Source organism: Malurus melanocephalus, unplaced genomic scaffold, assembly GCF_030028575.1.
Source record: "Malurus melanocephalus ecotype Western Australia unplaced genomic scaffold, MMel_1.1 scaffold_770, whole genome shotgun sequence".
NCBI lineage: Eukaryota > Metazoa > Chordata > Aves > Passeriformes > Maluridae > Malurus > Malurus melanocephalus.
The window spans coordinates 45,513-61,052 of NW_026624002.1; the positions used below are offsets into that span (position 1 = coordinate 45,513).

General features: G+C 50.8%; 1 protein-coding gene across 1 annotated transcript in view; it reads right to left on the minus strand.

Annotated features, from left to right (window-relative positions):
* Positions 1-15,540, minus strand: part of JAKMIP3 (Janus kinase and microtubule interacting protein 3) — a 43,616-nt gene that overhangs the window by 23,403 nt on the left and 4,673 nt on the right. The window contains exons 2-8 of the mRNA XM_057385005.1: positions 14,167-14,312; positions 11,994-12,198; positions 10,452-10,949; positions 2,863-3,078; positions 1,126-1,245; positions 554-700; positions 25-156 (exon numbers count right to left, since the gene is read on the minus strand). Coding sequence (XP_057240988.1) covers positions 25-156; positions 554-700; positions 1,126-1,245; positions 2,863-3,078; positions 10,452-10,949; positions 11,994-12,128 — 1,248 coding nt within the window. The 5' untranslated portion in view covers positions 12,129-12,198; positions 14,167-14,312. The remainder of the gene's footprint in view (positions 1-24; positions 157-553; positions 701-1,125; positions 1,246-2,862; positions 3,079-10,451; positions 10,950-11,993; positions 12,199-14,166; positions 14,313-15,540) is intronic.

The window sequence follows — 15,540 nt, forward strand, 5'->3', positions numbered from 1 at the left end:
TGAGAGCAGCACCCTCTGTCTTACCTTGGAGAGCTCATCTATGATGTTTTGCTGCTCAATCACTTGYAGCCTCAGGAAATCCACTTCTCTCTCTTCCTGGCTGTGGTCGAGGTCATTTAAGGAGCTTGGTCTCCTTATGGCTCCAGTTCTTTGCCTCTGGAACCCAAAAAGCAGGGGGCAGAGGAGGGGAATGATCAGGAGGCTTTGCCCAGGATTGTCCAGCCCTTCCCTTCCCTTCCCAGTGGTGCATTCTCTAGTGCTGTCCTCAGCTCTCCTCCTCCCTTTGCTGAGCCTCACATTTGGGCTCCAAACATGCCAGAGGGTCCTGCTCCTCCAGGAAAAGGGACAGTCCCAAGTGCACAGTGCCAGGGATTAYGGGGTGATGCTGGCAGCAAAGTTGAAGGTGAATCACAGAATCACAGATCAGTTTGGGGTGGAAGGGACCTTGACAGAATGGAGCAGTTTCCTGTGGAAGCTGCAATTTGAGCCGATGCCTGAGTCCCTGAGCCCCACCAGCCCCAAACCCCACCATCCCCAGGACAAGGACACTCACCATGGCGATATTCTCCTGTGTCACAAACTTCAATTTATTTTCCATTCGACGTAAGGCATGTGACAACTCCTCATTCTTCCTACTGAGGCGTTTGTTTTTGTCCAAGATGGGCTTATACTGACTTTCTGCTTCTCTGAGGCGTTTCAACTGAAAGGTAAAGAGAAAATTAACACCTCTAGAGCTTTTTCATCAAATGCATTAACTATTTTCTTTAACTAAGACACAAGCAGCATTTTGTCCTGAAGCAAAGCAGGGCTGATCAAAAACACTTGGGATTTTCTGCTGGGAGGAGAACATTCCTACTTGATGAGATATTCTACCTGTGCAGCAAACAYTCAATGTGGGGAATGTATTTATTTTTWAAAAKAAATAMAAATAAYTYMAGCTAATGCCATTTTAAAASTCYRTTGCTGAACAAGMCAGGAGGGGAGCGAGGTGGTYCAGCCCCAAACAYAGAGCTRGGGASGAGGYAGYCCCTGCTCCAGGGTTTCAAACAGCTCAGGGGAAAATGTCAGGGTGTTTGTGGGACAAGGCAGCCTGTCCCTAAGCCCTCACCATCCCTGTGSCCTCACCAGCTCGTTCCTCTCCTCYGACAGCAGCGCGTTCCTGTCCTCCAGCTTCCGGATGATCCCGCTCAGCTCCGCGATTTTCAGCTGGAAGCGCCGGGCATCCTTTTCATCCAACTGCTGTTCCTAAAACAAAGATCAACTGCAAATAACTGTTCATAAGTGTACACGCAAGAAAGAGCACGTTGTCAAAGCTCTAACCTTTCCTTATCCCAAATCCAAACATTTTAAAATGTGATCGGGTGGAGTGTAACCCAYGGAACCCAACCGACCATGGAAAGCTGCAGGATGAGACCAACAGCAAGTCAGGAGTGGAAATGTAACAAAGAATGCAAATGCAGAGGTATACATATGCATATATATATATATATTTATGTATATGCATATGCAAATACAAAGTCACAAATGGTAAACTCGGAAACAGAACAGAAAATGTCAGAACTGAAGGCCGTGTTCCAATGATGCCACTGTTGAACTGAGAGCTTCAGACACATCGCCCTCTCTGAGGACTCRTTCTTAAGAAACTGATATTAAAATTACTGAATTACTGAATGGGGAAAATCCATGCACTYGTGCCACTGAATAAGCTCTTCTTCCACAAAGCTGTGGCCCTTATGGGGTCCTAAAGGGTCACTGGTAAGGCCACAGGGCAGCACTTTATCTGAGTGAAAATACTTAAATCAAATTAGAAACGAATAGAGATAGACRTGTTCTCACTCAGAATCAGAGAGCAGCTACTGACAAACGTGACAGACTTTCCCCCTTCTCTGTGACTTGTTCTGGTCTTTTGCAGAGGTTGAGTACAACTAGAAAGGCAAATTAATGCCCACAGTGCTGGTGGCACTTTTGGGACGTCTAGGGTTCCTCATTCAACAGGTGCAGGAGAGGCTTGGGCCACAGAATAAAATAGATTGGTTTGCTCACCAAAGTGTATAAATTTTACACTTGTACTGAGACAATCAAGGCTGTCGCAAAAGAAATCTTGATGAGGATCAGCAATGAGGACGCCTTGCACATGTCAGAGGCACGAGGGCAGTTACCCGAGGGGTTTTCTGGGCAAAGGGAGGCCAAAGCAGGGAAGTGCCAGAATTACAGAAAAAGCCACTGTGGAGGGGTGACTCAGATCGAATGTTCTGGATATTAAAAGAACAAACAGGAGAGAACACGTTAGGATGCCTTTTGGTCACTTTGTGCCCTGCTGATGGTGAGGGCACGGAGCAGAGGGCAGAGTGGTGCCCTGGGAGGGTGCAGGGTTAGGGTTAGGGTTTCTGTTCTGCCCTGCACCCCCTTTCTGCCCCATTYCCTCTGGAACTGGCCTCGTGCATCTGCTCCCCAAGCCCCAGCTCGCCCTCGAGAGCTCGCACACAAACAGCACTGGGTGAGAAATGCATTTGCATCGTTTGTTGGCAGAATCGTGTCAAACTGGCAAACTAAGGCGGGTGCTGACATGGTACAGAGAGGAGAAAGGAGAGAAAGAACAGCAGAATTTCACCTTGCTGACAAAACCAAACCAAACCAAACCGAGCGGGAAACAAAACGACAGAAAGCAAAAGCTCTCCCATGGCGAGGTTTGATGGCAAATCTCAATGTTTTGGGTGTGACAAAAACGAGAGCGAGGAGCGGGTGCCTCGGGGCCCCTGCACAGCCATGGGACAGCTTTTGCTGCAGGGTGCACTCATCAAGATTCTGTCACTCGGTGCCATTTGGTCGCTCGTTCAGGTGAAACCACGTGAAAGTGCTTACGGGGCTTCCCGAATGATCTGAAGCGTCTCCTGCACCACTTGCATAAGGAAGTTCCCGCTTGGGGCTGCTCAGATGGCGGTCAGACTCTTTGAGCTGGGACAGTTGTTCATCTAAAGCCTCCTTTTGGAGCTGCAGTCTCTGAGCATGCCCGGCTCGCACCCCTAACTCTCTCTCCAGCACGAAGACTGCTCTGTCCTTAAACTTAATCTCCTCCATCTACAAGGAGAACAGAACACAATCACACAGGCGGCAGCGGCGGCTCGGCGGCACCCGGAGTGACCCAGGGCGGCAGAGGGACAGGGACATCGGGATGGGGACAGCGACACCGGGATGGGGACAGCGACACCGGGCTGGGACAGGGACCATTGGGATGGGGACAGAGACATCAGGATGGGACAGCACCCGGAGCGCCCCAGGGCGACAGAGGGACAGGGACACCGGGCTGGAGACAGGGACACCAGGATGGGGACAGAGACATTGGGATGGAGACAGAGACATTGGGATGGGACAGGGACACCGGGATGGGGACAGGGACATCAGGATGGGACAGGGACACCGGGATGGGACAGAGACATTGGGATGGGACAGGGACATCGGGATGGGACAGCGACATCGGGATGGGGACAGGGACACCGGGATGGGGACAGAGACATTGGGATGGGACAGGGACACCGGGATGGGGACAGGGACACCGGGCTGGGACAGGGACACCGGGATGGGACAGGGACACCGGGATGGGACAGAGACATCAGGATGGGGACAGAGACATCGGGATGGGGACAGCAACATCGGGCTGGGACAGGGACATCGGGATGGGGACAGGGACATTGGGATGGGACAGGGACATCGGGCTGGGACAGGGACCATTGGGATGGGGACAGAGACATTGGGATGGGACAGAGACATTGGGATGGGACAATACCCGGAGCGCCCCAGGGCGGCAGAGGGACAGGGACATCGGGATGGGGACAGGGACACCGGGATGGGACAGGGACACCGGGATGGGGTCAGGGACATCGGGCTGGGACAGGGACATCAGGATGGGGACAGAGACATCAGGATGGGGACAGGGACACCAGGATGGGACAGAGACATTGGGATGGAGACAGAGACATCGGCATGGGACAGGGACATCGGGATGGGACAGCACCCGGAGCGCCCCAGGGCGACAGAGGGACAGTGACACTGGGCTGGGACAGGGACATCGGGATGGGACAGCGACATTGGGATGGGGGCAGCCACATCGGGATGGGGACAGCAACATCGGGATGGGGACAGCACCCGGAGCGCCCCAGGGGCACACAGGGACAGCGACACCGGGCTGGGGACAGAGACACCGGGATGGGACAGGGACATCGGGCTGAGACAGCGCCCAGAGCGCCCCACGGCCAGAGAGGGACATCGACATCGGGCTGGGGACAGGGACCATTGGGCTGCGACAGTGACATCGGTTGTGACAGCCACATCGGGATGGGGACAGCAACATCGGGATGGGGACAGCACCCAGAGCGCCCCAGGGCGACAGAGGGACAGCGACATCGGGATGGGGACAGGGACACCGGGCTGGGGACAGGGACCATTGGGCTGCGACAGTGACATCGGTTGTGACAGCCACATCGGGATGGGACAGCACCCGGAGCACCCCACGGCCACAGCGCCGCTCCCCTGCCACCACAGCCCGGACAGGGACAGCGACATCGGGCTGTGACACCTCAGCGGTGCCGCCCTTCCCCCGGGGCCACGCAGCACCAAATCCCTCCTTCAGCAGGAATTCTGTCATTGGAACATTTGGGAAATAGCCCATCATCTTATCACCGTTTCAGAATATCTTTAAAAAAAATTAAAAGTTGACATTCAAATCACAATTTAATTGGTTCACTCACTTTGCTTGGATGTCACCTTTGGAAAATTTGGATTAATACTTTTTAAAGAAAAACCTCAATAGCCTTTAAATTCTTTTCAATCCTTTTCAAAATATTTTTCAAAATTCCTAGAAGTAATGTGAATTTTTAAAAGTCTTTTTTCCAAAAGTGTCCCATGTGAACAATTTCATTATTCCTTTTCCATGAGGTTTTACTTATACATAATAAACATTGTGAAAAACCAGAAATTCAAGGTTTTTGGCATCCCTTTTTGAGACTTTAGATATTTCATTTCAATGATCAGTTTTTAAACCTGGCCTGCTTGAAATAAGAACATTTTGCCTTGTAAGAGCTGTGTTAATAATTTTATCTCTGCTTTGTCTGTAAACCTGGAAAAAAAATGACATCGGGAATCAAGAGTCGCTCCAAGGACTTTGTTTGCAGTAAATGCCAGGGTGGCTCACTCAGGGCAGGTGCTGGCAGGGCACACAGGGATCAGAAAAGCAAAATGGAGCAAATGAAAGGAATTTTGAGTGCCATTGAGTACAGATCCTCACAGCAATGTCCATGAAGGCAGCGTGTGCTGACTTTGAATGAAACAAAGACAGAGATGCTCCGGAGCACCTGAGGTCTTTCTGCCAAATGCCTAATGAGGAGACATCTAAATGGATGTGCAGATGAAAAGGTAACACATCACCAAATGATTATTGGTTTAAAATAAGCAGAATATTGGGCAGTGGATTCCTATTTATATGGAAACAAAGACACGTTACAACAAAGGCAACACATGAAATTGGGAGGAACAAAGAAAAGAGAAAAACACAAAACATTTCACAGCATTTCGCTAATGGTTTGTTTTCCAGAAAAAAAAAAAAAATAATAATCCTTAAACATAATCTTCATAAGCCACAAGGAAACACGAGCAAAACTGAAAAACTGACATTTTCCTTCAGCTGCCTGAATTCCCACACATGAACCATGCACAGCAGTTTGGTGTCTGCAGCTCGCTGTGGAACAGCACGAACGGGAGGGAGCATCTCTGGGAGAATGTCCCCGAGCACACCAAGGCAAGGAAGGAAGGAAAAGGGAAGGAAAGGAAGGAAAAGGGAAGGAAAGGAAGGAAAAGGGAAGGAAAGGAAGGAAAAGGGAAGGAAAGGAAGGAAAAGGGAAGGGAAGGAAAGGAAGGAAGGCAGAGCCCAGGGTCCCAGAAGTCCCGGGCAGCGCTGGGGTCGGTGGGCACGGAGCCCCCGGGCAGGACCAGCCCTGATCCCCGCTCCCCGCTCCGCCCTGCCCGGCTCCAGCATCCACCCACCTGCAAACACCCGATCTGCCGCTCGCTGCCATTCCGCCCGGGATGAATATTGATGTGCTGCTGGTTCAGAACCAGCCCCCGAGCTCAGCAGGTGCCAATGACAGCAGCACCAGCGCAGCACGGGGAGATGCTCCGCTCCTCCTGCGCTCCCCGGCTCCCGGGAGCTGCTGCTTTGAGCCGGGATTTGTTCAAAGTTATCATTTCCAGCCCTAGTGCAGGGTCCTGGCTGGGAAAGCTCTCCCTGCGCTGTTCTTTTGCAGATGGACAGCTGCTGTCAGAAATGGCTTTTGAAGCTGCCAGAGCCTGCGATCAAAGGTGGGGCACAGCCCTGCCCGGGGCAGCATCGCATTCCCCACGCTCAGAGATGGAATTAAAACACCCTGTCCCAGCCTGGAGGGAYTGCCAGGGTGCTGTGAGGTGCCCGGGTGACAGGAGATGGGCCCTGGGCTGTGACACCCYGAGAGAGGGCTTTGGGCACCGGGGGCACAGGGGACACAGGTCCTGCTCATTCATCCTCCCTCTCCAGGGACAAACCCCACTGCTCCCTGTCCTGGGGCTGCTGGCACTCAGAGCAGCCCCAGATTGCCTCAGAATCCCGGAATCCTGGAAGGTTTGGGCTGGGAGCTGATCTGGGTCCATCCCCAGTGTAACACCCAGTGCCACGTGTGAATGCCATGAATTTAGCACGGGTGTCCCAGAGCTTCTGCTGGARACAGAGACACACACCCAGTGCCAGCAGCCTCCAAACACCCCCAGAGACCCCCAGGCCCAGCCCAAGCCCTGTGTGAGCTGTGCTGCAGCACAACAACAACGTGGTTACAGCCCAGAAAATAATAACTCCTTGTTTAGGTCCATAGATAAAAATGTTTTTAAAACCTGGCCTGTGAGACACCAAAGGAATCACTCAGAACAGGAGGATTCCTGACCCTCCTAAGTGTAGGAGGGATGTTGTCTGGCTTTTATAACAAGAAAATCCTTCAGCCCAGGTTCTGGTGTTGTAAATAACGTTGTAAATGAGGGTCAAATCACAAATGACCAATAAATCCACAGGGGGAAGAAGGAACCGTTCACCTTGAATGCATCTCCACCCTTCAGGTGCTGAGCCACCTCTGTAATCCCAAACAGGAGGATTTCTCACCACACMAGGGAATCAAAAGGAGAAGATAGAGACTAAATCAATCACTAATAAAATTAATACTTAAAAATTCCTCTTCCTACCCTTCATCTGACCCCACCCTTTACATCAGATATTTTCACTGATTTACCACTGTCTGGCAGAGAGCTCAGGGTCTGTGAGAATGCAGAGGTTCAGAATGAAGCTCAAAACCTCCATCCTGTTTGGGTGCAGGGTGGCACTGCCATGAGGAAGCTGTGAAGCTCTCAAAGTCCAGTGCTATTACAGAGGTTTTGTCACAGGTTATCAAAGCTTTTGGTATTCATAATCAACTCAAGTTTCTCTGGATTGAAAAGAACCACTCCCCAGGCTCTAATAAATCTCATTTCCTCAKTTTTTCTGATTTCTCAGTCACCTGACAAAAGAGATGGGAGTGAGGAGCCTGCAGTGGCCATGGCTGGGCAGAGCTTCTCCTTCCTGACCAACCTGGAGTCAATCACAATTTAAATGCTCTTTAGCACATKGAATTTTGGTCCCCACTCAGCAAATTTCAAGGCCATTTAAGCTGGGGGAACACTCCTGGCTATGCCCACCCCAACCAGGGAGTGCTCCTGCCACACAAATGTAATTAAACACAGCCGTGCACTATTTCAAGGTGCTTTAAAATGCACAAATTGGAATTTAAAAAGGGTTGGCTAAAATTACAAATGCCGAAGGAGGCATTGCTGCTCGTGCTCGTTGCCATCTGCAGGAATTTCATCTCTGCAGTGCCCTCGGAGGGCTCTGAGCAGGGACAGCTCAGCTGGGTCAGTCCCACGTCTGGGGAGTGTCACAGACACAAACACAGTGTGCCAAATGTCACCCGGGCTGGAACAGCCTGAGTCACACAGAAAACACACAATTCCTGTTTCCTGAGGGGAAACGCTCAGCCCTGCTCCATGGGAATGGGCTGAACCTCTGGAACACACCTGGAAACTGCAGGGCAGAGCTGGGGGTGCTTTGGGAAATCACAGAATCACAAATCATCAAATCCCAGCAGTGCCTGTCCCCACCGTGTCCCTGAGTGCCACCTCCAGGAATTCCTGGGGCTCCTCCAGGGATGGGCACTGCAAACCTCCCTGGGCAGCTCTGCCAATCCTGACACCCTTTCCATGGGGAAATTCCTGCTGCTGTCCAAACTGACCCTGCCCTGGCACAATCTGAGGCCATTCCCTCTCATCCTGGCACAATTTGAGGCCATTATTCCCTCTCATCCTGGCACAATTTGAGGCCATTCCCTCTCATCCTGGCACAATCTGAGGCCATTCCCTCTCATCCTGGTACAATCTGAGGCTGTTCCCTCTCATCCTGGTACAATTTTAGGCTGTTCCCTCTCATCCTGTCACAATCTGAGGCCATTCCCTCTCATCCTGGCACAATTTTAGGCCATTCCCTCTCATCCTGGCACAATCTGAGGCCATTCCCTCTCATCCTGGTACAATCTGAGGCTGTTCCCTCTCATCCTGGTACAATTTTAGGCTGTTCCCTCTCATCCTGTCACAATCTGAGGCCATTCCCTCTCATCCTGGCACAATCTGCAGTCAATGCAGGCACATCAAACACCCCAAAGCTGTGTCAGTGAACCCCAATTCTGTTACCATTCTCTCCCCCAAACATCAGGGCTGTCCCCAGACGGTGCCAGGAGCCACCAGCTCCACTGAAATAACTGATGGTGGAATGTGGAGCTGGCAGTGCTTGACCCCACCCAGCAGGGCTTGGCACAACCATGGCATCAGGAAATTTCACTGGTTCTTTCAAGCAGCAACTTAAACAAACTTTGATTTCCAAAGGCAATTTAGAAAACATCCTGTCAAGCCATTCTATCCCTTATAACTAAGACCGTATTTATTTTACAGTTCCCACATTAAAGGCCATTAGTGGGACTTCCCACGTGATGCAGAAGTTTATTTAGGGTGCCCATTAGCCCCATTCACTGTGATGCATGAAATCAATGCCCCAGTGATGCAATCAGAGAAAGTACTTACACTGCAGGATATTGGAACAGCATCAATAGATCAGTTGGTTATAAATTGTTTTAATATCCTCTTCATAAAAATAAAATGACTGTAAGGAAACCTTAACAGCCTAAAGTCAGAGAGAAGAGGTGGCTGAATAAAGGCAGGGGACACCCCATTGCAGTGTCCTGGGCTGTCAGAGCTCAGGTGATGCTGGAGCTGAGGATCTGCAGGTGTTCTCTGCACCATGGGCACACTGTCTGCCTTTGATTTGAAAGCCCTGTAAGCTTTTTGAAGCATTTTGAAGTATTTTTCAGCATTTGGATAATAGCTAAGGGCTGATGATTTAGAAGAGCCCTGGATGGGTTTGTAGCAGGACAYGGAGTGCTGTAAAGCAGCATGGCAAACACAAAACGATGGTGACATCACAAAAATGGACACAAGACCCAAACACACACCACGGGAGCACGAGGGTGTCCCCACATCCTTGGGAACAGCAGCAGCTCAGGGATGTGCTCCTGAGGGCAGGGAGGCTCGGGGAGAGCAGCAGACAATAACCCCTGAGCCCTCAAGGCTTAGGCCCACAGGTTTAGTTCAGGTTTACTGTTTCCCCTTTTCCAAACACTGGGATCTGTTCCAGCCTCCCCACACACACAGGAGGAAAGCTCCAAAGGCACAGGGGTGAAGCTCTTGGAGCTGCTGAGGCTCAGATGTTGGATAGGGGAGGGCAGCTGAGCAGCACAAAGGAGCTCTGAGGAGCATGAGCAGGGCCAGGAGATCCCAAACACTGCTCAGGGGAATCTGTGGGGTCTGGTAATGGGGCCACCAGAACAGCCCYGTCCTGGGGAAAACCACCTGGGGATGGAGAGGAATTGCCCTGAACACCCTGCTGGGTGTGTAGGACTCAGTGGGGCAGAAAAAGAGCATTTGGGATTGTGAAAGCCTCACTATGGGATGTTTGTGGTAATTAGCAAAGGGACAGGGACAGGGAGGGACCAAGGTGGATCAGGAAGGAAATAGAGGCAGAACCCCAGAAACAATCCCTGTAGCATTCCCCTGAGCAGCCAGGASCCTGAGAGCCTTCCTGATACCTTTAACGTGAACCACATCAACAACTCTGACACGGAGAAAGAAGTTTCTTCCAAAACATCCTAATACTGTTAAAAACCAGTTAAAAACCCGTCCCTAGTAAATGTAAACCAGCCCTGGAGCAGGCTGCAGTGCTCAACAGCCATGCTCACACACTCAGTGAGCCCAGCACTGATCATTTCCTGGTGATAAATTCCAAAGCAGAGAGCGACACGTACCAGCCTGCGGATTTCCCTCTCGCACTCCCTCTTGATCCTGGTGATCTCCTCCTGGTGCAGGTGGTACACACTCCTGATCTCTGCAGCTTTGATTTTGTCAGCCTGGATGACCATGGTGAGAGCCTCCTCCACTTGTTTCTTAGCCCCCTTCAGCTCGGAAATTTCCTGCTGCATTTTGATTTTCTCCACCTCAAAGCCCTTCTTGGCCTCCTCCTTGGCCTCGCTGAGCAGCACCGTTTTCACCTTGTCGGGGGCCCCGTCCCGCAYGGCGTTGAGCAGGGTTTGCAGTCTCTGGATTTCATTATCTTTAATTTTAATYACTCTGAGCAGTTCAGCTTCGTGCTGTCTCAGAAGTGTTTCTCGAACAGCTTGGAGCTCTTTCATTTTGTCTTCGTGAAGTTTGACTTTGAGCTCRGTGACTACCACGGTACTTTTATGCTGTTCGTGCTCCTTGATCTGCTTCACTTCCTGATTTTTCTCCCTTTCCAACTTGCTGACCTGTAAGGAAAATCAAAAAGTATAATGTTTTCAATCAACCAACTAATTAATACGTATCATGATATTTAAAAATGGTACAGGTGACTTTACAGTGTTACACCCCAATGCTCTGTGTCTGTGTCTACAATTGGTGGTAGCAAAGAACTTTTTTTTTACTGCAGACTCACGTTTAATGCACATTTAGAAATCAGCCAGTATCTTGTGAGTCCTGACTTTATTCTGCAGAAGCTCTCACAGCACATTCCCCCCCAAAAATGGGGAAAATCAGGTGCCAAGGCATCCCTTTGGCACAAACCAAGACACAAAAATCTCTGTGCAAGCTCCTGYGATGCCCAAACAGCTGCATTTTACCAGATGCTTTTTAAGCAATGAATTATTCAGCAGAAATAACTGACTGTACCTGACCACAAAAGGCTCAAATGATGTTTCAATTTAAAATCAGGAATAAACTCTAGAGAAGGCACGGCCAGAAGTGGCTGTGAAGGACAGGGAGAAGGAAAACCAAGTCCTCAGACTTAAAACTGCAAATGCTGCTTCACAGCAAAAGGATTCACAGAGGTTCTATTTATATATGTGTGTGTGTGCTGGATTCATACTCTAAAATGTTTAACAATTATGCAAATTCATTGGAAAATGCAGAGTATCATTTTGTCCCTGCATGGTAACGTGTTTCTATTCTGGAACCAAAAAAACCCCAAAGTTTCACAGTAGAAAATGGTTTGGGGAATTAGGGAAAAGCAGGTAAATGTTCTGTGATCTTGCTGAGATTGGAGGGGAAGAGCTGGAGGCGCTCAGAGCTGAGGCTCAGCCCCAGCAGCCCCAAGGCTCTGGGAGAAGCTGTGTCTCCTCTCCTCAGAATTTGGGAACCAGCACAGGAGGCAGAAATGAGATCTGGTATCGTACGTGTGGGTAAGTTTGAAGGAGCTCAAAATCCCAATGAAATTAGTGCAAAAAGGAAAGAGAAGAATCAGCAAAGAGAACTCTGGCATTTCTGAACGTTCTGAATCCCAGCACGTTGCACTCGAGGGAAGGGGAGCTGCCCACCTTACTCTTCTCCTGCTGGAGCTCGATCTGGATGTCGGTGAGCTTGGCCCTGAGCTCCTCGTTGGCAGCCTGCAGGGCAGCCAGGGCGTCGGGTTTGTCCCCCCTGGCCCKGCTGCTGGAGCYCCTCTTGGCCATGGTGGCCACGCAGGAGGGCCCCGGCCCCGCTGGCTCTGGCTGTTCTGTGCAGCTCTACATCTTCTGGGGCCTGCAGGGACAGAGCAGGGACAGGGACATCAGTGGGGTCACAAAACAGGGGACAGGGACATCAGTGGGGTCACAGAGCAGGGGACAGGGACATCAGTGGGGTCACAGAGCAGGGACAGGGACATCAGTGGGGTCACAAAACAGGGCACAGGGGCCATCAGTGGGGTCACAGAGCAGGGCACAGAGCAGGGCACAGTGGGGTCACAGAGCAGGGCACAGCGTGGGCACAGAGCAGGGCACAGAGCAGGGCACAGTGGGGTCACAGAGCAGGGCACAGCGTGGGCACAGAGCAGGGCACAGAGCAGGGCACAGTGGGGTCACAGAGCAGGGCACAGCGTGGGCACAGAGCAGGGCACAGAGCAGGGCACAGTGGGGTCACAGCAGGGACATCAGTGGGGTCACAGAGCAGGGACAGGGACATCAGTGGGGTCACAAAACAGGGCACAGGGACATCAGTGGGGTCACAGAGCAGGGACAGGGACATCAGTGGGGTCACAAAACAGGGCACAGGGACATCAGTGGGGTCACAGAGCAGGGCACAGGGGGGTCACAGAGCAGGGTACAGGGCCATCAGTGGGGTCACAAAACAGGGGACAGGGCCATCAGTGGGGTCACAGAGCAGGGCACAGGGGTCACAGAGCAGGGTACAGCACCATCAGTGGGGTCACACCGCACCCTGTCACTCATCCCAGGGCACGGGGCACGGGGCAGAGCCCAAGGGCTGCATTCCCTGCATTCCCTGTTTTAGTGTGGGATCACAGCTTTGCTCTGGTTGGGAAAGTGCTCTGAGACCACGGGCTCCAACATCCCCAGCACCGCCACGGCCACCACYGACCCTGTCCCCAAGTGCCACATCCCCACAGCTGTGAAATCCCTGAGGGATGGGGACTCACCTCTGCCCTGAGAGCCGTGCCAGGGCTGTGGGATATTGGTTGGATATTTTACCCGATATCCAACCTGAATCTCCTGTGATGCAGCCGTTCCCTCTGCTCCTGTCCCCGTTCCCTGGGAACAAACCCCGACCCCCCTGGATGCCCCTTCCTGGCAGGGAGGGTCCCATCCCTTCATCTGCACTGGGATCCACAGAGGATCGGGAAATCACACGGGATCGGGAAATCACACAGTGAGGAGATGGGGAAATCATACAGGATCGGGAATTCACACAGAATCGGGAATTCACACAGTGAGGAGATGGGGAAATCACACAGGGCAGGGATCGGGAATTCACACAGGATCGGGAATTCCTCAGTGAGGAGATGGGGAAATCATACAGGATCGGGAATTCACACAGAATCGGGAATGGGGAATTCACACAGGATCGGGAATTCACACAGTGAGGAGATGGGGAAATTACACAGTGCAGGGGATCGGGAAATCACACAGGATCAGGAATTCACACAGAATCGGGAATTCCCACAGTGAGGAGATGGGGAAATCACACAGTGCAGGGATGGGGAATTCACAAAGGATCAGGAATGGGAAATTCATACAGGACCGGGAATTTACAGAGGATCGGGAATTCACACAGTGAGGGGATGGGGAAATCACACAGTGCAGGGATTGGGAATTCACGCAGGATCAGGAATGAGGAATTCATACAGGATCGGGAATTCACACAGGATGAGGAATTCACACAGTTCAGGGGATCGGGAATTCACACAAGATGGAATTCAGACAGGATCAGGAATTCCCACAGTGAGGGGATGGGGAATTCACATGGGATTAGAAATTCCCACAGTTCAGGGGATCGGGAATTCACACAGTGCAGTGGATTGGGAATTCACAGTTCAGGGGATGGGGACATTCAGCAGGGACATCCACACACCCGTCCCCAACACTCTCACAGCTTTGGAGACAGCAACCCCTGGGAAAACTATTTTCACAGAATCACAGAATCATGGAATCCCAGGACGGTTATACTACAAAATTCCACTAAAAAGGACACCAATTTGGGAAAAATATTTCCAACCTTTTTAATACTAAAGCTGTTAATGTGGGTAACAATGTTCTTGGCTGATGACTTTCAGTGGCTCGGTTTGTCCCTCATGACTCGGCCAAAGCACAGCGGAGCAGAGCCCTGTCCGGACAGGGATGGGGCTCAACGGGGCAGGGCAGCTGCAAGGRGAGAGAAACAATCAWTAACAGCASMAAAACAGCAGCAAAAACACCTCCACAACAGCAGAATAATGGGAATAATGATAGCAACAGCTAGAATAATAATAAACAAAATAATAAACAACCTGATCTGAATTCTGAGAGCAAAAACCTGAATCTATCAGGGAGAATGAGCCRAGGGAGGCGGCTGCTCTGGGGATATAGAAATAGGATATGGAGCATCCAGGAGAGGGGCTGGAGTTTGGGAGGAGCAGGGCAGAGTCTGAGAGATCATGCAGGATGAGCAGTCACCACACAGCTACATTGGGTCAGAGGGAGAAACAAGTGGGACAATAAAATAACATTCCTGATAGTAATTGTCCAAACCAAGGTGGTACAAAGAGTCTCAGTTGTGCTGTTTCTCAGACTGGTGCCTGACTTCGCAGCCTGGAAGTTTCTATAAAAAGAAACATCTTTGGTTGGGCAAAGAAACAGAAATAAATTTTAAAGATATTGCCTGGAAAATCTATAACATTAATAGATGTTCTTTGCATTTGAGATTCTTGCTGCTTTGTGCAAGCAGACACAACACACCAATGGAGGTTTAAAACCCTCTTCCTTTATTGATAAAAAATGGGGCAGGCTGTAGCCAGAGGCACAGAGTTCTACCTGCTGCAATAAATGAAGCCTTTGTGCACATTACAATTATTTTCTTAGAGSATTTCCTCCAAAGGCAGAGGCAGCAGCGAGCCAGGTTAGTTCACAACCTGAGGAAAGGAGAAGCAGCGACCAACAAGATTTAACTGCTTCCACATGGACGGCAGACAAATCATAACATGAATGGCACAGCATTTGTGAGTGGAATTGCAGCCGGGATTCTTTTGGGTTCTTTTGGACAGACAAGCGCTGCGAGAATTTCCATTTGTGTGCTTACAGAAAATAAACCTCAGCAGCTGGTACAGAGTTCATTGGTGGGAGTTCTGTATGAGATCAATTTCTAGAACCATTCTCCTGATACTTTTGATGTTTCAGCTTTTTAATTTTCTTTGAAATGTTATGAAGGCTTAATGGCATGAATTGACACATTCATTCCAAGAATGTTCTTGGATCATTGAAATCCAGCTCGTGGCCCTGCACAGGATGGTCCAGGAATGACCAAACCATGGCACAAAGGGCACAGGCAGTGTTTGTCTGAGGAGTGCCAGGGCAGGAGCCTGGCGGGGCAGTGATGGAGCCTTCCCTGAACCCA